Source organism: Mesocricetus auratus, unplaced genomic scaffold (genome assembly GCF_017639785.1).
Source record: "Mesocricetus auratus isolate SY011 unplaced genomic scaffold, BCM_Maur_2.0 Super-Scaffold_100676, whole genome shotgun sequence".
Classification (NCBI taxonomy): Eukaryota; Metazoa; Chordata; class Mammalia; order Rodentia; family Cricetidae; genus Mesocricetus; species Mesocricetus auratus.
In genome coordinates this window covers 16,548,253-16,570,062 of record NW_024429266.1, presented here as the reverse complement: position 1 = coordinate 16,570,062, position 21,810 = coordinate 16,548,253, and the positions used below count along the sequence as shown (strand labels likewise).

Here is a 21,810-nt window from a genome sequence, read left to right as displayed (position 1 = left end):
AACAAACTTAGTCTAGATCACTCCAATTATTTCTTAGTTCAGCTTATTCCCATACTTGTTCCCCTCTGGCCACTATCTATAAAACAGGGCAATCCTTTCAAAGCCCTCAATAAATTCCCACGGCACTTAAATAACATCAACCAATAAAAGCTCCCTCAATCTCAATTCCTCCTACTCTTCCCTCCTCTCACTCACCTCAATCACAGTGGTCTCTTTGTTCTCGAAGTCACTTACTCCATTCCTTGCAGAACCATACTGCATGGGAGAATATTCTCTACCCAGCTACCTACATGCCTCGCCCCCTCTACCTAAGCCAGAAAGTTAAATACCCTGGGTGGGGTGGGATGATGAACACTGTTTCTGAAGATTGACTTCTTAAACACTGAGAAATAACAGCATTCAAAATAGTGTGTAGAGAGGCTTTCTTTCCTGTCAAAGATGGAAGGAGGGCTAATATTTGTATTAGTTTGAGTTGAGGGATACATAAAATATACTAAAGTTACTTAATGGCACTGGAGAAAGAGATAACTCTTTATTTACACAACAGAGATAAGAAGGAATTTACATACCATCAACAAAACATTGACCATTTGAACCATTTGTATGTACTGACACCTTGAAAATTAAAGTTGACCATCACTGACTCTCTTTAATTCTGATAATTTTTTCAGTTTCTTTTGCCTTTCTTTTCTGTCAAATAGCCATAAGTTTTGTCAATGCTATTTTTTTTTAATTCTGATCTAGTTTCCATGCTTAGTTCTTCAGCTACATTCTAAATGCAGTTGTAGGGTAACTACTGTTGTCCTCATTTCAAGCCATTCAGCCTACAGTTCTGTCACATCCTTAACATTAGCAATGTCTTCATTGGTTCTGATTAACTCTTCTTCATAGCACTTTCCTTACTCAGCTTTGTTATCAATAATATTATTATTCATATCCTCAAAACTCCTACTTTCATCCAATCCTCCTGTTACTTGGGGATATAGAAAACAAACTACAATTATGTAAACACTTTTCATTGCCTCTGTATCATTTCTCCACCCCCAGCATATTTTGTGTAGCATTGATTCTATTTATAAATCTGGATGGCTTTATCCTTGGCTATGACAAGTACATGGACAGGAAGGATGACGACAAGAGATATGGCTTATTAAATTTATAAATGTCCAAAAGCCAGGAAGGAAAGCTAATCCCCTAGATGACAAAACAGAATTACGATTCAAGAAAGTCTCAACAGATTTTTAACTACAGTAACATTAAAACAGACAAATTTTAGTAGCAGGTAAGGGTAAATCACTGCTTCAAAATATCACCTATGTTATAAATGGAATATGTGAGACCTAGATAAATATAAGGATGTTTATATAGACTGCATCAGTAATTTTCAAACATTTCAAAAGGCAAAATGAGAACCATAAGGCTGCTGACTTTCTAATTGTTAAAAACACTAGAGTAAAGCAAAGCACACACCTAGTATCAAAGACAGCTTACCATTTATTAATAATATCAGTTCATAAGAACTTTTTAGAAAAACAGAAGTACAGAATCTCACCCTGAATTACAAGAAGGTAACTTTTAAGAAACTTATGACCTCCTCCTCCCCATCTCTCAGAAATTAGAAAAACATTACTATTGCTAAAGATGTGGCACACTTCAGACCGCAAACAAAAGCACATGACTTTAAATAAGCAATAGGTCACTACACTGTACAACCAGACCATAACTACACAATTAAATATGGAAATTAAACTGGAAAAAAAGCATTGATTCAACTGTCTCAAATCAGTTGGTAGACACAAGATGGAGGAACCTGTATAATGTGAAGTTGTGAATGGTAATTTTGAAAATCTTTATTGAGAAGAGTCTTACTGAATTGTTCTTAAGACAGAACTACACTAACAGAATAAGTCAGATAGCAAAATCAGCACTAGATTTCGGGCTTTTTCATATCTTGCTATGGTTGACTATCACTTTCTATTCAATATCGCCCTCATCTCTTTGTTTTCACTCCCTACTGTACATCTCCAGGATTCTAACCTTTCAAACTCACATGTGTTCTACTACCTTCCCTGTCCCCTAAAGAACCATGTTTTCCTCTCATGGACTCCTCTAGAGCCCTAGATGTGTGTGTGTTTGTTCGCTCTCTCTCTCTCTCTCTCTCTCTCTCTCTCTCTCTCTCTCTCTCGTATGTGTGAGAGAGAGAAAGATGAGACACACAGAGACAGAGATAATCAAGATATGCATGAAAATATCATAACAAAAGCCATTATTATAATTAATATATGCCACTTATATAGAAACATTAAAATTGTAATAGGGCTCATTTGAAGTTATCCTTTGCTCCCCTGGAAAAAGACAGTTACTGTCCCAACTAATCTTTCATTTTGCTCCTATTCTCTCAAGGGTCCCTTTTCTATACTATCTGAAATTGTGGAACTCTGAGTCCTGTTGTCTTCTACTTCTTGAAAGGATCCTAGGCTGCTCTCCTAACAGGAGCAATCATCTCCTAAAAGACCCTGATCTGTCCCTTCAAGCAATAATGACCTCCTGATGCCAACAGGGCCCAGCAGAACCAGATAATGATCTATCAGATCATGGTTTGGCTAATACTGTTTGATTATGAATGCCCCGGCTCCCCAGTTTGTTTTTATTTTATATAATGTATCCAGAAAACAGGGGTTAGTATGCAGTTTCTCATGTTCCTTGCTAGTGTAGTCACCCTGAAAAACACTCCTTTCTGGTTTCACCTCTCTCCTCCCCATGCAGCAGATGGCTCAATCTGGTTAGCTGGGAATTCCTCTGGCCTAGGACTCTGGTAACAATCTTTCATTAAACTTTCTGAAAGTTAAGTGGGTTTCAAGTCCAGGGAAGAGTTCATGGAGACACTGGATCTCAGGAATAGTAGCAATGTGTGGAAACACTGTACAGAAGACATGTAAAACACTTCCAATGCTGCCGGCAGCACTCAGGAGGCAGAGGCAGACGGATCTTTGTGAGTTCGAGGCCGGGCTGGACCGACAGCCTCAAAAACAATACAGAGAAACCCTGTCTTGAAAAACCAAAAAAACAAAACAAAACAAAAAAACCACTTCCAATGCTACCATTTTATTAATGACAGTAAGATAATAGGTGTCACTATTAAACTTACAAAAAACTTAAGTTTCTTTGGTAAAAAAGAAAAAGGTTCAGTTACAGACTCAACAATTCTGCAATGTGTGTCATAGAAACAGTTATTAACTAATTCTGTGCTTCGAGTTTTTCTAAATTTTTAAAAGAGAGCTTATTAAAATTTTATGTGTTTCAACTACATGTACAGATATTGACCATGTGTGTTCATGGTGTCAAGTCCAGAAGAGGGTACCTGACTCCCTAGAGCTGGAGTTACAGGCATTTGGGATGTTGGGAACTAAACCTGGATCTTCTACAAGAGCAGCTATGGATCTTAACTGCTGAGCCTTTTCTCCAACCCTTAGTTTTTAAACTTTTAATGTTAACACGATACCTTGTTGCAAAACTGCCATTTAGTAGGTGTTCCACGCAGTGTAAGTATTATTCCCTTTATCAGTAATATTATGCCTCCTAAAAGAAATAGTTTCTATAGCACGTAAGTATTACTGCACTAAAATGGTCACTTGTTCTCTGCCATGCCTCACTTGGTTTTGAGTTCTATGAAATGCTTGGGATGCTTTCCTACTTCTATTCAGTTGCTATTTGTATGTAAGTAATTTATATGACATTAGCTTTCCTCCTGCTACTTTCTTTTAGGCTTTTATTGGACATGTAAACAGGTTTCATACATTTGTCTGTTACTTTGCCTTAAAAAAAAAGAAAGAAAAAGAAATATGCTGTTGCACAATCATTTCGACCAAACCAGTTAAGATATCCAGTTAAATCAATCACAGATGTTTTCTTATTCTTTTTATACTACAAAAAAGTGAACTCATTACTGAATACATCCCTCATAAAACACTAGAGCAAATAAATCAAAGCTCACTTTGCCATGGATAATTATTAGAAATCTTCATTGTTAAAGAAAATTAAATGAGAAAAGATGAACTGAGGTTTTTACTCCACTAAACATGACCCCATTTTTTTTGTGTGTGCAAGAGACCAATGTCTAATGCTTTAATCATTAACTACTTATCAAACATTGGTGGCATATAACTAATTCAGAATACAGATAGACAGGCATTTACAACTTAACATCACCTACCATACTCTTATTAGAACAGTACACATAGTAAACATACTTATCAGGGACAGAATTTTGTTGAGTGAATAAACCATACCAGGTCTGGTTAAAGGAACTGCTGGGCAAGCAAGAAGGCCAGACAGGGTTTAGATCACCAGAACCCATGTAAAATGTTGAGTGGGCATGGAGACCCATGTGGAAAGGTATACTAGTCTTAAAACGTAAAAAATGGGGATCCCTGGAACAAGCTGCATAGTAAGACTAACCTTATCCATAAGCTTTGGATTCAAAATAAACAATGTAGAAAAGCAACCAGGGAAGATTTTAACCTCAGACTTCCATGTGCACAGGCACATATATACTCTCTGACATGTAAACATGCATATACACATGCAAACACACACACACACAGAGAGAGATAGAGAGAGAGAGAATGAGAGTAAATCCATCCAGAGAAGCTCAAATATTGAGCTTTTACCACCATTAGTGATTACTAGCAATGCAGTAGTAAAACTGAGTTTTGATTTCCCCCCAGTAAATAAAAAGAAACAAGTAAGTGAAACAAATTACTAAGTACAGAATTTTAAAAACCACCTGAAGTCTGATTTCATTATTCTAATGCTAAAATAAGAAAAATGAAGTTCCACACATGTATTCCATGCAAAATAATCTTAGGATAGCATGAAATTTATTAGTAAAATATATTTAAAAATTTACTGAATAAAACCCACATATGGAATTTAATTATGATTTAAAAAAAAACAGGCTGAAATCTAAGCCCAACACAGTGTCGAACACCTTTTATCCCACACTCATGAACCAGGTAGGTAGATGCCTGAGTTTGAAGTCAGCCTATCTACAGAACAAATTCTAGAACAGTCAGAGCTACACAGAGAAACCCTGTCTCTAAAGAACCAAGTAACAAAGCTGGTTGGTGGTACACATGGCTTTGATCCTAGCTCTCAGAGAGGTGGAGGCAAGTGGATCTCTGAGTTCTAGTCCAGCCTGGAATACATACAGAATGAGTTCCAGCACAGTCATGTACAGCCATGGCTACACAGAGAAGCCCTGCCTTGAACCCTGCCTCCCCAAACAAAACAAAAAATTGGCTGAAATCGAATACATTCTAAAAATAACATTAAGCAAAATGAAAGAACAAAAGTTGTATTTCAATAAGAGTCCCATTTTATAGCAAAATAAGCCTCCCAAATATGCTATCAAAAGGTAAATTCTAGTATAAGTTGAGAGCATAACTCACAAATTAAAGAAAAACAAACATCATTAAGTTCTTGTGTGTAAATTTTATTTTTAACATAGGTTATAGAGTTGACCACACTGTAAAATATTATTGAATGTCAGAACATACTATGTTTTGGTTATTAATAACTATGGGAAGTCAGTCTTTTTACAAAAAGCACATGTTAAGACATTTTCCTTTACTCTATAACTCAAAAGGCCACTTTAGTAAAATTAATAATTTATAATACAATACAAGGAGTACACATACAACTGTTGAGAATCGAGTTTACAAAAGAAAAAAGATCACTCAAGGAGCATGTAGAAAGCGTATTTTTGTGCAGGGCAGGGGACTAGAGCACACATAGGAGATCACACTACAACAGCACAGACCCTGGTTTTGTTGGACTCTGCCTTCCATTGCTTCAGGGAGTCAGACAAGGCAGTCAACTTTGCCAGTGTTAGCATCTTCTTAGTTTCTGATAAGCCCACTTAAGACCTGTTTTAGGACACCAAAGTTTTACAGTACTTACAAAAGGAAGAACTAAAAACATCCCTGGTTTTATTTTTTTAAAACAGTGGCAGAAAGACTTGCTACTTTTCAGTGCTGAATTCCTAGGTCTCCACGTAGGCTTAGTACATATTTATAATGTATTTACAATGCAACTCTCACATTATCCCTCCACCTGCCCCTCCTCATCCGGCTTCCCCCTATCAGCTGCTGGTTTGAAGCAGAAAGATTGACATAGCACTGCACATATCACACGCTTACGACACGAATCATTTTAAAGGATGCATTTTCAACTAAACGTATTGTCTGCATCAACAAATTCCTCTCCAACGGGTGAATTTTCATTAACATAATAAAAACCAATCAATTTCAGAAACTGAAATACACCCGGCCTATTTTTTGTTTTGTTTGCTTTAAACGTATCCTAATGTATTCCCTTAGGAACAAGAACGCATTACCCACCCAGTGGAAAAAATAATTCTGCTGGTTCATTTCCCTGCTAAACAACAGCTTCGCGATTAGGCCCTACCTAGCCCAGCCTTCATTGTCACCTAGTAATTTTATATTGATCACCTAGGCAGACTCGGACTCTAGCAGGTATAGCCTGTCTAATTCATATTTGGGAGAAAAGAAGAAGAAGAAGAAAAAAAACAACACAGTAAAACTACTCAAGACGAGAAAGGAGAGATCATATGACTTAGGACACATTTCCTTGTCTTCCCTTCCGTGTCACGCAGCTGCTATTTCTCCCCCTTGAATAAAATGGAAGGGAACCAGACACAAACCCCGCAACTGAATCTTGGGACAATGAAGCCCACAGGAAGCCACTCGCTCCTCCCGCGGGTTTACTACCCAGCCTGAGGCTACGTGGGGTGCAGCCGCGGGGCCGGCTGGGTGACAGCACGTCTTCCACGCCCTCCCGACAACCACCCGAAAGGCTCGTCGTCCGACCTCCCCCCACCCGCCTCACACCCCGAAACCAGCCCTACAAAAGGGATGGGCGCCCTGAAAAGCTCGTTCCCTAGCGGCCGAGCAGCCATTCCCTCGACGCTCCGCCCGCAGCGGCTGCCGACACCTCTGGCGGCGGCTGCACAAAGCCGGGAGCCGGCAGGAGAGCACCGGGCGCGCCGAGGGGAAGCCGGCCCGGGGCGTCCGGCCGCAGTCCGTGGGGGAGGGGACGGGCGGGGAGGGCGGCGGCCGCGCGGGGCGACCCGGGCAGCGCCCCTCGGCCTCCAGGCTCGCACTCCAGCCCGCGGGCTGCGCCCCGACCCCGGCCGCAGGAGCAGAGGAGGAGGACGTGGATGTGCAGGATGCCGGGCCGCGCCGACCCCGAGCGCATCACTTACCCCTCACCGCGGAGAGGGACCGGACCGGGAGGCGGGGCGCGGCGCGTCCCGTCAGTCTCTGCCACGCTGTCCTCCCCCCAACCCCGTCGCCGTCGTCGTCGCCGCCGCCGCCGCGGATCTCAGGCCCCCTCGGTTCCGCTGGGCAATAACGTTATTCCACACACGCCCCACACATAGCGGGAACGGCGGCGAGCGGCAGCTCAGTGCGCAGGCGCCTGGCAAAGGGCAAGGAGCCAGGCCCTCTCCCTCCTCTTCCCCGGGCCCGGCGATGCCTCACTGCGCAGGCGCCAGACCCAGACAATGAAAGGGGGCTTTGAGGAGGGTCTCACCCACACGCTCGCTCAGCTGCCCACTGCGCAGGCGTGCCCCCAAGACCCGCTTGAACAATGAAGAGCTGCCCCGCTGGAGTAGGACCGCAACCAACTAGGACTACGATTCCCAGCGGGCAGCGCGCCAACTCCACGCGGAGGGCGGGGCGCTGGGCATGCTAGGAGTTGTAGTGTCCGCCACCTTCACAGTCCGGCGGTTGGGAAGATTTGCAGCTTCGTTTTCTAGAGAAAAACAATTTTGCAGAAATCCTAACTTAAGCAGAGTTTACAGTGAATCCTTGAGAGGGCTTGGAGATCAACTCTACAGCGACCCATTTTGAAGAGTCTAGGCCTTCCCCGGGCCCCTTCTGCCAGCGGGTATCGCGATCCAGGTGGCTGCAGGATGGCAGGACAGCAGAACTAATCCAAGCTGGGCAGAAGGGAAAGGGCGCGGCCTGCCAACCCGTCTCTTGGCAACGGGCTCAGTCCGCTAAACTGCCCGAGTGGCGCCCTGAGCGCGTAGCCCTCTGGGAATCGTAGTGTAGCTGGAAGGCTCATAGGACTCTCGAGGTAGCAGGCTTTGAGCCTGCGAACTACAACTCCCGGCGATCACCATGAGGGCCAGGGGGTAGGAAGAGCCCCCTGGAGCTCGGTCCGGGGTTCCTGGCTCCCTAGTGACAGCAGCGACAGGAAGCGGGCAGGCATCCCCCAACCCCCAGCGCTAGGCCTGTCCTCGGAGGGGTGCACTGATCACTTTCCCGCATAACTCCCATCTCTGACCCCATGGCGAAATCCCCAGGGAACTCTACCCTGGAGGACAGTCTGGGGCAGTACCAACGGAGTCTCCGGGGTGAGTTGCTCCGAATCTCAGTGCCTAGCTCCTAGGTACCCTGGGCAGTAGTGGGTGGTTTTCCTGACACTTTCCTTGAGCACCAGCCAGGCCATGGAGGAAGAAGACGAATGTTGCTCTGATCTTAAGGATAAAATAGTTTGATTTTGGTTGTAGGGTTAAGCAGCGCTGTTACCTCTTTCTTATGGTAACCTGACCCAACAGGGTACCTATGTCTTGATTTAGGTGTCTGTCAAACTTGTGAACATCTCTATGCCTCTTTTACCCTGTTGCCATACTTAGCTGTTTAATTCAATAAATTTCTCATTCATATTTTTTACACATTCAAATTCTGGTTTAATATATTGAGTCTTTCTTAGACCAGAAACAAAGCACTACTAATTATTTGAAATAACATGCGATATTTGTTGGATCTACGTTATTTTCATTATAGCAAAGCATTTAAAACTTTATCTTACTAATGTTCCCATTTTACATGTCAAGAAATCAAAGCCCGGGGAGATTGAGTTCTAGGCCAGAACCCACACAGCTAGATGGTTAGTGGCAAAGGCAGTATTGAATTCAGGACTATTCATCTTTAAAACCTATCTATTCTTATTAATCAAGTCATAATCACTATAATCTCAACCCTATTTGGTTAAGTCACATTTTTCTGAACATAGTGCTAGAGAAATGATTATTTGGACAAGTCTTGTCTATACTTAGTTAGCTCTGTCATCTTGGCAACATACATAACCTCTGGAAACTTGAGTCCTTGTTATTTTAAAGTTGTGGTGCAAACTACACACTGATTTTTGTGGGGAACGAATGAACAAAATAAACAGTGAGCATGAAGCAGTGATTTTTGAGATCTTAAAAAAGTCGTCCATCCATAGCAAGACATGATAGGGGCTGGGCATGACTCAGTATTAGATGCTTGTCAGGCATGTGGAAAGGAAGGAAGGCGAGAGATGGTAGTAAATGTGGGGCATAGAAAGTAATAAAGCCACCAAAGACTTTATTCTATTACTTGTGATGCACTTTTTCCTATTCTGCATTTTTGTAGGTAATGGTCAAAGTTGAAATATTTGAACCATTTGTAACTGGATTTATTCTGCAAATAATAATTGAATGCTTGATTTGGGCTGTTCATACTAGGTTATGAATTTTCAATGAGTCCCTATCGCTGTGGAGTCTTTGGGTTAGTGAAAAAGACAATAAATAACACAATTGTAATTTGCTGTGGTTTCAGATAAGGGTAACAACCAATGTTTGGCACATAAATACTTATTAAGTGTTAGCCTCTAACATTTGCTTCCTTAAAAACTTAAACTCTTTTTGAGGAGACTGGAAAGTTTATTTCCTTTTGAGTCTTGACTTTGTAGGCCTATTGTTTATCGGCTGTATCTATTGGTGGTGTTGTAGATTGTCAGCATCCTCAGTGTTCAAACTATAGGATGAAGGAATTAAATACAGTCCTCAGCCTATCGATAGTTCAAGAGTTGTTGGGTACCCAAGCAGCTGTTTGTAACTTTTTATTTGGAATCAAGAAAAATACTGTGCTTGGAGATATAAATGCCTGGAATTTTTAGGTTATAAGTTTTTCTGAATTTTTTGTTGTTATTGTTGTTTCATCTAGTAATTTTGGCCTTTAGTTAGTCACTGGGGGACTATTTAATATTAATCGTTTTGACATAGTCATGTGGTTGATTTGACTGGGGCAACAGGGAATGAAGAAATGACATATACAAGTCACATCCAACTGGGATGGAATGGACCATGGGCTCAGATGGAGAAACAGCAACAGCAGTTGGAAACTCAGCAGGAGTAGGGGGTTTCTGTAGGGGAGCAGTCTGGGGCTGCTGTCATCTGGGATGAGTAAGCTGTAGTCTGTACTTCCTATGTGTACTGGTGTTAGCTAAAGGTCAGCTGTATCCATACTCTGACCAGGGGAAACCTTGTTATTCTGCAGAGCCTGACCAGGCGAAAGACTTGCCATTCCGATTGGTCTGAGGCATTGGAATCCTTGATATGGCTGTGCTCATGTCAAATATACACATTCACTCAGGATTTCATCTGCTCTCCATAATTTGAGGGGTGATTTAATATTAAGCATTTTGATACACTCATAGGACTAATTGCAAACTAATTTGATAGAAGTGGGTACTTAGCTTGATGGAGTAGGTCTTAACTAGCCTGTACAAGGTCCTGAGTTCAATCCCCAGCACCATAAAAAAACAAATCTTGTAGTAATATATGTAGTAGTGCTGCTACTGCTTCCAGAAATCATAACATGAAGTTCTTATTAAAATAAAGTTAAAATTTATAATTAGTGTGATAGCCATTTAAGGTCAAAACATTTCACCAATGGCAAATGTGAGTTATAGAAAAAAAGATAAACATTTGAAAACAATTAACAATGATTCACGAAGTGCAACTTGATTTTTTCCTGGTTTTCAGGATGTATTGTTTACTGGTTTCTTAATTGTGACTTCTTAATTGTATTAGCATATCCAACAATATCTGGAAGGAAACAAAGCATGATTAACCCTGGACTTGAGCAGAGTCAAATATCAACTACCTCTGTCAGAAAGAATAATTCCCTTTAAAGTAAACTTTTCTTTCTGAATAGTCAAACTGTGGTGCATATTATGTCATTTGTTATGTCAAGAGTGACCAATACTTAAGAGTTGTATTATAAAATGTCTTCCCTAGTTCATGGATACTGCAAGACTAGTAAAGTATTGGCCTTTTATTCCTGAGACTGCAAAATAAGTGTGCATTCATTAAGTGCTAGTATCTCTTCATTTTTATGAAATCCAGCATAGTCAAAGTGAACATATTGCTGATGTCCTGGGAGCCACAGAACTCAATCTGGGACTAGAAGGGATTTTAGAGACATTTATAACTAGGGAATATACAAATGCATCTGCTTCTTCTGCTATAGCCCCCACAAAATTGCATGTTTGAGCAGTTGGCCCCCAGTTGGTAGCACTGTTTTGGAAGGTTGCAGAGTTTTTGGGGTGAGAGTCCCAGCATCACTCTATTTTATCAAGTAGATTGTGTTTCCTAGTTATCCCTTACTTTGTGTTGCCTGTGGCCTTGGTGAGAAGTTGGGGAAGAGACTGTGGCACACACCTGGACTTCTCTTACGTGGGAGGTTGAAGCAGGAGGCTGAGCTCTTTGCTTCCTGGTTGGCTACGGTGTGAACAGGCTGAGAGTGCCTGCCTCCAGAAACTGAAAGGCCACCCTGTGCCACACCAGCCAGGACACATAAGGACATTTGAACTGTGAGTCACAATTCTTTCTCAAGTTGCTTCTGTAAGGTGTTTAGTCCCCACTAATGAGAAAAGTAAGTAATTTGTCCTCCCATCTGTTTTGGGCGTGGCTCTGGGGATGTGGCCCTGCAGTAGAGCAGTTGTCTAAGTGAGTGAAGGGTCTGTTAAACCTCCACCATGGAGATAAAGGAGTAAATCATTTCAGTGCATAATTGCATGTGAGCATGAGATGAAATCAGCTGGTTTACAGCTAAGAGAGTAGAAGAGAGAATTACAGTCAACCCTGGATGTTTTTGTGCTACATATTTGAGCCTGCGTTTCCAGTGTTCGAAAGGAGTGAGCTGCAAGGTAATGTGGTGTCTGTGTGTCCACACTCCCAGAGCCGTGCCCACTCCTGGTACAGCTGGCGGTGTGGATGCAGGGTAGCAGCAGTGCCTTCATTTTCACCCATTTTCACCCGAGCACATGGTTCCTGTCCACCTTTGCCTGAGTGGGCTGACTGTTCAAACAAGATTGTCTTTGACAGGAACACACACTTTCTCCTTATTTACACTCTATGGAGTTCTCCCCTTTCCCTTCAAAACATTGGTGTTTCAGCTTCTAGATGCAGTCTGTGGAGAACATGACAGAATCAGGAGAGAATGTGCGACTAAGAGCCAGATCACTGAACTTCCTGTCTGATTTGCCGATTAGCATCTGTGTAACCTTGGACAAGTTAATAAGTTGGATTTGGATTTCTGCTTCCTTGTCTGTAAAGTTAAGCCTGCACTAGATGTGAGAACTGTTGCCCGGTGAAGCCAGGACAACAAAGTAAGGGACTTAGCTAAGGAAAGGGTAGGCGTGTGCTCAGACTCTGTGCTGTGTGCTTTTCATTCTTTTCTGGCTTCCTTCTCCCCACTTCTTCCTTCCTTCTGCTCTTCCTCTAAGAAAGCCAAGCATGAACACACCTAAGAGCCTAGTGTTCCCTCTGTCACCTGGAGTGCCAGTGACCTGCTCAGGGCTCTGAAGGATGGAGATTGTGCTCATGTGTTAGGAAGTTCAGATGAGTTGAGTTGGTACCGAAAGTGAGAAGGGGACCGGGACAAGAACACTAAGCCTGAGGAAGGCCTTTTTCTTTGTACTTGATGTAGCTGAGAGAACTGGAGATAGTGTTGACAGTGGGTGTTTTGCTTGGATGTAGGGAAGAATTCATATCTGCAGAAGGGTTGTGTACTAACACTACTAGCTGAGGGGTTTGCATGTGTGCCAGCTGGCAGTGATGTCATCAGGACTTTTGGCCCAGTAAGAACACATGTTTATCTTCAGGGAAAGTTTCTGTTTTTCTCAGATTTACTCATAACACTAATATTTCTTCTTTTCTATTTCCATAAATATTTTCTTGACATTTTTTAATCCTTTGCCATGTGTTATTTGTATTTACATGTCTGTAGGCATACACACAGGCACATGTACACTTTGGGGGATGTAAAAATAATTATGAGTATTTTTGTTTATATATTTATGTTTTTAGTGGCCCCTTTGTTTTTTATTTGTATGGTTTTTTTTACTAGAACAAAAATTACTATGTAAGGCATTGTGAAATATGCCTGTCATTCCAATGCTGAGGAGGCTGAGGCAGGAGGGGTTCTAGTTCAAGGCTACCCTGGATAGTTAAAAACAAATAAACAAATCCCGTCTTCTTTTTCCTCTACTAATGAGGTAAAATATGTAAAAGACAAGACTTAACAGCAGACAGAAAGGACGATTCATGGTAGTCACCCTGAACCGTAACTGTGTATCTAACCATGTTATAAAATTATAAGGGCACTGTGTTGTGTTCTTGGAAAGAAGATGACAAGCTATTGGGATAATGAGAAGAGTTATTTCTCTCTCAGTATCTCTAAAGTGGCACTACCAGCGCATGGCAAGGTTTTCATGTGAGTCCAAAGGTAAAGAAAGTCTCCTGCAGTGCACTCTGCACACCTCTCAGCAACCTGGATCATGATGGACTTCATTAAGCTCACTGAACGGTTGGAAGGAGTGGACCTAGAGTAGATGGTATATCAGGCTCTAGACTTGCAATAATGTGGGCTAAATGCAAAATTTGGACTCTTTAAGATAGAAATATTAAGGAATATTAAATAGTACGATTGTAACATTGAAGAATCGTACATTGACTGTCGTGGGATGCAGTTATACCCTGCCCTACAATGCTGCCATTCATCCAAAGGCTGCTGTTGTATAATAATGTGGCAGGTATGGTGGGTGTGGTACTTACAGTGTGACTTACATGTCGAGCAGGAGCTGTTTTGCTTCATTCGTCTCAACCAAGGACAATTTGTCTGGCAAGGAAACAAGGGGAGTGTTAGTGGCATCCCATGAGTAGAAGCCAGGGACAGTGGCAAAGATGCATAGTTTGGTTCCTATGACAAAGTTATCAGGTCTGACACCAATAGCACTTTGTTCAGAAACAACGTTGTAGCCTTTGCAAGAGACTCAAGAATAAGTAATCGCAATTGTGAATACACACTGTATTGTTTCGTGATTCTGTCCCAATTCTTCTGTCAGCCCAACTAGGATCAATTCTCTATTGGTAAAAGGACCAGCTGCATTAGTTCCCCCTGCTGGTGCCAAGGAGGTGCCAGGTGCATGCCACAGGACAGACATACCAGTCTCAGATTGGCCTCCTCACACCTGTCATTGATAATCTTCCAGGCCCTGCTTTCTTATGAAGATTACACTGTTGTTTCCCTATTAGTGCCATGCCATCTATTTCAGCACATTTTTAGCTATTAGAGTTAGGATCACGGATTTGTTGAGACTTTTTTATTTCCTTGTAGATCTTTTAATAGCTTTCACTATTGTGTTGGCTACTTACGAGACTTGGCTTTGTCTGACTTTGGATGAGGCTCTTTCTCTCATGGTTTTGCTACCTGTTGGTTCTCTAGGAAACCATGACAGCTGCCTTCTAAACTGGGCTGAGGTCCAGTCAAGTATGAACAGACACGTTTTTCTTGTCTTCCTGTGGTTTCATTTTCCTTTTTGTCTGCCTAGCCAGAGCTTGTTTCAGGAACTGCGGGCCATCTCATATCTCAGGCTAGGAAATGGTTCATTGCATGTTTTCTCAGAGACAGCTGGCCACTTTACAGGATGAGTCCCCACCCCTGACACTAGGACATTTCTCTTTCACATCTCCTAGGCAGATGGAAAATGTAGAAATTAATAATTGATTAGATGAGTGTAGTTGTTGGTCTTAAACTGAGTGGTACTTGTGTTTTGTTCAAAACCATGTTAATGCCACCCATAGCTAAGGAGCTGTTGGCAGGTCCTGCGGCTGGGGGAGGGGGTTGTTCTTCAGTGGTGTAACTACTGGTAAGCTGCCATGCTCCTAAGTATCTCCACATCCGGACTCATGCAGGCAATACTAATTAAACTCGGGGGGTTATAAAAGAACAACAACAAAATAAACCAGTTTAAATAGGAGAAGACTTTTGAGGGAGCGGGAAGGGGTCTAGAGGGTGTGGGAGGGGTGAGGGAGAGTAATGGATGTTAAATATCAAAAAACAGTATATGCATGCACATAGTTGTCAAAGTTTAAAGCAGTCTTTTAAAATTTAACTTTGATGAAAAGAAGCTCAGTGGGGAGCCAGGTGTTAAAACGTGGGGAGAAGAGAAATTGTACTGAGAAATGAGTAAGACACACTTCGACTTCCGTCTTTGGCATTCGTACCTTTTCAGTGCTCATTGTATTGATTGCTGTTTACATAACGGGCTGCAGAAATAGTGTTTGCTTGCATTTATTTTCATGTGATCTATAGGATGCAGAGGTTCTGTTTGCATTTATATTCATAATTAAGTTTTTAGACAGCCGGTGGCTAGTGCAGGGGAGAAGAAATCAGAATGTATTCTGAGAAAGGCGAATGTTCTCAGAGAACAGAGGAAGCAGACAGTCTTTCTGGATCTTGTTAGATAAAGCTGTTGCCATGAGCAGCAGGTAGCAAAAGATATCAGGACCCTCATGTCAAATCTGGTCTCTTTAAATGTGAGCAGCAGTGAGCTGCATCTGGTGAGAAGTGGATTATGGGAAGTTCTGTTGCAGTGGCTCAAACTAAAGATTTATGGCATTTCATCTGTCTTGAAGCATCTGAATTTATCCCTCTGGATTAAGTCAGCTTGTCATATCATAAGCATGCTACTGAGGGAACTGAAAACTGTGTGCTTTGAAATCTTACACTAAAATGACTTTAAAATGCCATTCACCTCCTTGATCTTAGTTTTAGGATGTAGATCTTGCAAAAATTCCGTCTCTGACCCTTACAACTGAATGAGTAGTTGCAAAGACAAAGCAAATAAACCAAAATTCACTTTTTGAGGGGGGCTAATTGTTGATCTCAGTGTCTTGTAATTTCTTGTGATATTTTTGATGTAGTTTAGCATGGAATATTGGTATGGTTCTGGAAAACTGAATAAAAATATTAGAAACAAGATTAAAAGGGTTGTTGCAAGTTGACCTGCAGTCTGAACATGTTGCTCAGAGCTCTTGCCCAGCATCCCCTTAGGCCCAGGGTTCAATCCCTAGGACCACAAAATAAATATATAAAGCAGAAGCTCTGCCATTGTTGTAATCTCATGAAAGAACTATACCTATAGGGACTTCCAATTGTGCATTTGTTTTTCAAGCAAGATTTCTCCCTTTTCCTAATGTAACTTCTTAGCTTTCAATTAGAGGAGATATAAATAAATAATTATTCTTTGTCTTAGAAAGGAAGTAATTTGATAGCTTTATGAAGCATTCTTTTAATGTTAGTCAAACCCTGTCTCCTTCCTAATGGATGCTGTAAAGGCAAGTGCTTTATTTATAGATTTAAGGACATAAATCTAAATGTCTGAATTACATTGCATCTCATAGACCATTTTGATTATCCTTTCCCATTGACAACTCTGTTCAGAAAATCCTGAGTTTTAGAAAACTGCTGTTGCCCCTTGTATTGCTAAACCCAGGACTGCATCTAATCTGAACTTTCTGAAACCCTGAGTGAGAAGGGACCCAGACCTGGCTATCAGCCAGCACCAGGCATGTGTTCAGAGGAAGATCTGTGTGGAAATCAGGTTGCTATGGGGAAAACAGTGGTGATAAATTCACCAAGAAGACAATGGCATTTCACCATCTCAGGAGAGGCTGCTTCTTTTTAGTGTTAGCCACGTAAGGGGTGAGTTTCTGTAAGTAAAGAAATCATGCTACATATTTTGTAACATGGAGTAATTTTTTTCTGTTAAGTAATAGTTATTGTGTTTGGTCCTAAACTTAGAAGTTAATGACATTGAAGAAAATGCAGAATGTATGTTCATGAATGTTTTCCTAGGTGACTGATAATGAATTAGGCTTTTTAGAAATGTGTGCATATATATGGAAGTCAGAGGATGACCTTCAATGTCTTTCCTCAATTGCTCTCCACCTTTATCTTTTGAGACTTAGACTGAGACTCAATAGATTCAACTAGAGTGGCTGATCTATGACCCTGCCTGTTCTCTGCCATACCAACAATGGGGTTACAAGTGTGCCCTGCCCCATGCAGCTTTTTACAAAGGTTCTGGGGATCTGAACACAGATCCTAATGTTTGCAGAGCAAGTACTTTACCAACAGACTTTTCTTCCCAATTTCATTTTCATGCCATTACAGTTAAATGGTCTCTGGAATCTTCTGGAGGCTACACTGAATATTTAGGTGGAAAATAGGTGGAGGAGCTTCTTGTAGTCTCAGGGTCTGTCCCCAACCACTAACTTCTTTATATTTCTCTCCTGTAGTGTGGCTAGCTCTTAAGTAAGCAGTCTAAGATAGAGAAAGCAAACCCTGCTGATCATTCTAAGGATGAGATGTAACTATCACTGTATTCTATTAATGAGAATTTCGGCCTGTGTGGAAGTGCAATGTGACCCTGAGACTATTTTTAAAGATGAGCTATCATAACAGTATACATTAAAGTATTACATCAGAGATAGTTTATATCAGTTGTGTACTGGTTGGTTTCAATTTCGACTCTAGGGGGTTGGTCCTTCGTACTAACCAAGTGAGATGTCATCAGTCAAGACTGTACAGAAGGGGTTGCCACCTTGAGCACCCAGCTGTGCCACTCTTGATCAGAACTAGGTCAGGCAGTTGTAATTCTTTTGGTGAGGCAGGGATGTCAGGTCTTCAGGGAAAATGCGGCTTCCCTGGGCTGGGATGGTTCTGTTCACTCACCTCATAGCTCTAGGTTGGACAGGCACGTCTCAAGCACTTAGGGAACAGAAGGAACCTACCCAGGCTGGTGATTACCTCACCTCAAAGGGAGCTCTGCCATTCAGTCCTCTGTTCTGATTGTATCATTGCACTGGCTGGTTTTGTGTGTCAACTTGACACAAGCTAGAGTCATCAGAGAGGAAGGAGCCTCAATTGAGGAAATGCCTCCATGAGATACAGTTGTAAGGCATTTTCTCAATTAGTGATCAATAAGGGAGGGTCCAGCCCATGGTGGGTGGTGCCATCCTTGGGCTGGTGGTCCTGGGTTCAACAAGAAAGCAAGTTGAGCAAACAGGGGAAGCAAGTCAGTAAGCAGAACTCCATAGCCTCTATGTCAGCTGCCGCCTTCAGGCTCCAGCCCTGCTTGAGTTCCTGTTCTGACTTCCTCTAATGATAGACTATGATTTGGAAGTGTAACCCAAATAAACCCTTACTTTCCCGACTTGCTTTTTGGTTATGTTGTTTTGTTGTAGTAATGGAAACCCTAACTAGGCAATCACATACAGTGAATATTCATGATAGCGTGAGCGAGCAGGAACTGTAGTGATTCCCACGTTTAATTCTAACTGTGATTGCCATCTTCTCTTACCTCCTCTGTTATATTCCTTAGCTAGCTGGAGCAAGAATTCTACTTTTCCTCCATAAGGTACTCTGAAACTACTTTTGAGGATGCCTGGTTGGCCAAGTATTCCTGATCGCCATCATTTTGTTGGCACTGACTTTCATCAGGTTTTTGTTGCAGAACGTGCCAACAGAAGCATTCACCAATTGAAATGTGCCCTGAGAGATGTTGATGTCACTGTGGATCCTTCCACTAGCATCAACGTAAAAAATGAGGACACAGGAGTGGCCTGGCATGAACTGCAGCACAGCCATGCTGGTGAGTGTGACTGTCAGTCTGAGCAAGAGTGGCCCACAAGGGATTCTCCCAACTCCACAGAACTGACTGCATCCAGTTGGCCACTCTACTGCTAAGTTTCTGTTGCTGTGTAACAAAAGAGCAATGTAATTCCTGCACTTAACTTTTTTCTTTTGACTTCCAAAATCCTCTAGACTTAAGTCCAAAATCTTTAGGATGGAATAATAATATTTTTCTAACTTAACAATATTCCCTCACCTACTTCTCCAGTCAGATTTTTCCCTGCTGTCATCTTAACCATCCTTTTCACAGGCCTTTATCAGAATCATTTGTCTTAGAAAGCAGTTGTCTCACAGCAACCCGTGATCATGCATCCATACCTTTATACCGAAGTTCCTCATGACTGACACTTCTGACGCCTTTCCACTCTTTCCCTAGTGCCTATGTCCTGTTGACTGTCACTGTTGGTGCCTATGTCCTGTTGACTATCACTGTTGGTGCCTATGTCCTGTTGACTGCCACTGTTGGTGCCTATGTGAAAGCAAAGACAGTGCTGTGTTCCCAGTTCATGAAGCTTTGTGCACAGCTCTAGGATTACCTTACAAGTTTACATATATCTACTGGTGTAACTATTGTGTTTATTACATTCTTACTTAAAAGGTAGTTTTTTATTTTCATTCTTTTCTTTGTATCCCCAGCCAATAGCAAAGTTCTTGTTGCCTAATAGTAGTTTAAGCAATATTTGCTGGATTGATGTTTGGCAATAAAATGTTAGTTTACTTTCCATCACTATAACAACATCTTAGATAACAAACTTAAAAAGAGTATGTTTTTTCTGCATGAGACAGGGTCTCACTATGAACCCTTGGATGGCCAGGAACTCTCTTATGTAGACCAGGTGGGCTTGAACTTGTGGTCATCCCTCTGCCTGGGTCTCCCAAGTGATGATATTACAGGAGTCTGCCAACATACCTGAATGATTTATTTGGGCTTATTTTTACATGTTTTAACCCATTATTGATTGGCCTTGATTCTTTGGGCATGTGGCAGGGCAATTCCTCCAGGCAGACACATGCAGATAGGAAAATTCTCACCTTATTCCAGGAAGGGAAAAAGAGAAGGAAGAGGTGGATCCCAACCTCCCCAGCAACTTGAAGACCTCCCACATTTAATAATTTGATTTAAACCCCAAATCTCCACCTCTTTACTAGGTCCTACGTCATCAGATTTTGTTTATCTCCCATTAATGCTAAATGAGGGGTATTTTTTTTCGATGCATGGTCTTTGGGGGGACATTTACAACCTAAATTGCATAACCCATGGATCTCTAGCAAGATCAATAAAGTCATTGCTTTTGCTCTGTAGTAAGTCAACTCAAAGCTTTGTTGCGCCAACAAGCAAGTAAGGACAATGAGATGTCTCCACCAGGAAGACGAAAGATGTCCCCTTCGGTAAGTGTCAACCTTTGAAGCCTAACAAAAGTATGGGGTTTCAAGCATTGCCTTATTTTCCTGTATCTTTTTGAGCATGTTGCACACATTCCAGATTATAGTCATAAGAATTTTAGAAAAAAATTCCTTCATCTCTGATAGTTAGAACTGAGGGAATCTTGATATTTTTTAAATTTAATTTTTAGGTTCAAAAGCATGGGCAAGAGAACAGTTTGAGAAATGTATTTTGCAAATGTTAGTGAATATATAAAAATGATAGTCAATGCAAAGGCATAATGTTTTAGTAGTTTTTTTAGAAGCTTAGTCTGTATTTAATCATTTGTAGGTTACTAATTGTAATGTTAGACATCCTCCTTTTAATATTTTTTGATGTTTTTTATTTTTATTATTTATTTTTAAATATAAATTTAAATTAGAAACAAGGTTGCTTCACAAGTCAGTTCCAGGTCCCTCTCCGTTTCCCTCCCCACCTCCCATGCTCTGCCCCCAACCCCCCTAATATCCCAGGGACGGTGAGGCCCTCCATGGGGGTGTCCAAGTCTGTCATTTCATCCAGGGCAGGGCCTAGACCCTCCCCCAAGAGTTCAAGGTGAGAGTACATCTCACATTGTTGGATGGGAGTCCAAAGTCCATTTGTATACCAGGGATAAATGCTGATCTACTGCCCAAGGCTCAATAGATTACCTAGGCCTCCTCACTGACACCCACATTTAGGGGGTCTTGATCAGTCCCATGCTGGATTCCCAGGCATCAGCCTGGGATTCAAGAGTTAACCCTTGTCAGGTCAGCTGTTCCTGGGGGTTAAACCAGCCCAGTCTTAATCCCTTTGGTCATCAGTCCTCTCTCTCTCTGTTACTGGCTTTCTTGAGTTCAGCTCAGTGCTTAGTTGTGGGAGTCTGCCTCTTCTTCCACCAGCCACTGAATGAAGGTTCTGTTTCCCAGACCCTCTGGCCATGGGATTGTAGGCTGGCACTCCCCAGATCTATGTCTAAAATCCATATATGAGGGAGTACATGCCATGTTTCTCTTTATGTGACTGGGTTACCTCGCTCACGATGGTTTCTTCAAGTGCCATCCACTTGCCTGCAAATCTAAGGATTCCATTGTTTTTTTCTGCTGAATAGTACTCCATTGTGTAAATGTACCACATTTTCTCTATCCACTCTTCAGTAGAGGGGCATCTAGGTTGCTTCCAAGTTCTGGCTATTACAAATAATGAGGCTATGAACATAGTGGAACAGACATCCTTGTTGTATGAATGGGCATCTTTTGGATATATGCCTAAGAGTGGAGTTGCTGGGTCTTGTGGTAGGTGTATTCCCATTTTTCTGAGGAATCTCCATACTGATTTCCAAAGTGGCTGAACAAGTTGGCACTCCCACCAACAATGGATGAGTGTTCCCTTTTCTCCACATCCTCTCAAGGATAAATTGTCCTTGGTGTTTTTGATTTTAGCCATTCTGACAGGAGTGAGATGGTATCTCAGAGTTGTTTTGATTTGCATTTCCCGGGTGGCTAAGGATGTTGAGCACTTTCTCAA

The 21,810-nt window shown here is 41.8% G+C and overlaps 2 protein-coding genes across 15 annotated transcripts in view; one reads left to right on the top strand and one right to left on the bottom strand.

Moving 5' to 3' along the window:
* Positions 1–7,483, bottom strand: part of Cep170 (centrosomal protein 170) — an 84,456-nt gene extending 76,973 nt beyond the window's left edge. For 2 of the 7 annotated variants that reach the window (XM_013119186.3, XM_013119187.3), the window contains exon 1: positions 7,286–7,482. The gene's annotated coding sequence lies outside the window, so the exon portion shown is untranslated. Of the gene's footprint in view, positions 1–7,285 lie in introns of all 7 variants that reach the window. The other 5 variants (XM_013119188.3, XM_013119191.3, XM_013119189.3 and 2 more) reach the window with 5 other exon arrangements.
* Positions 7,484–8,079: 596 nt separating this feature from the next.
* Positions 8,080–21,810, top strand: part of Sdccag8 (SHH signaling and ciliogenesis regulator SDCCAG8) — a 196,834-nt gene continuing 183,103 nt past the window's right edge. For 4 of the 8 annotated variants that reach the window (XR_002384506.2, XM_005078161.4, XM_040738915.1 and 1 more), the window contains exons 1-3: positions 8,080–8,443; positions 18,703–18,840; positions 20,185–20,270. Coding sequence is in view for 6 of the 8 variants with exons in the window: in XM_005078161.4 (XP_005078218.1) it covers positions 8,377–8,443; positions 18,703–18,840; positions 20,185–20,270 (291 nt within the window). In the remaining 2 variants the exon portion in view is untranslated. Of the gene's footprint in view, positions 8,444–11,972; positions 12,049–18,689; positions 18,841–20,184; positions 20,271–21,810 lie in introns of those variants that run through there. The other 4 variants (XM_040738917.1, XM_040738914.1, XM_040738916.1 and 1 more) reach the window with 4 other exon arrangements.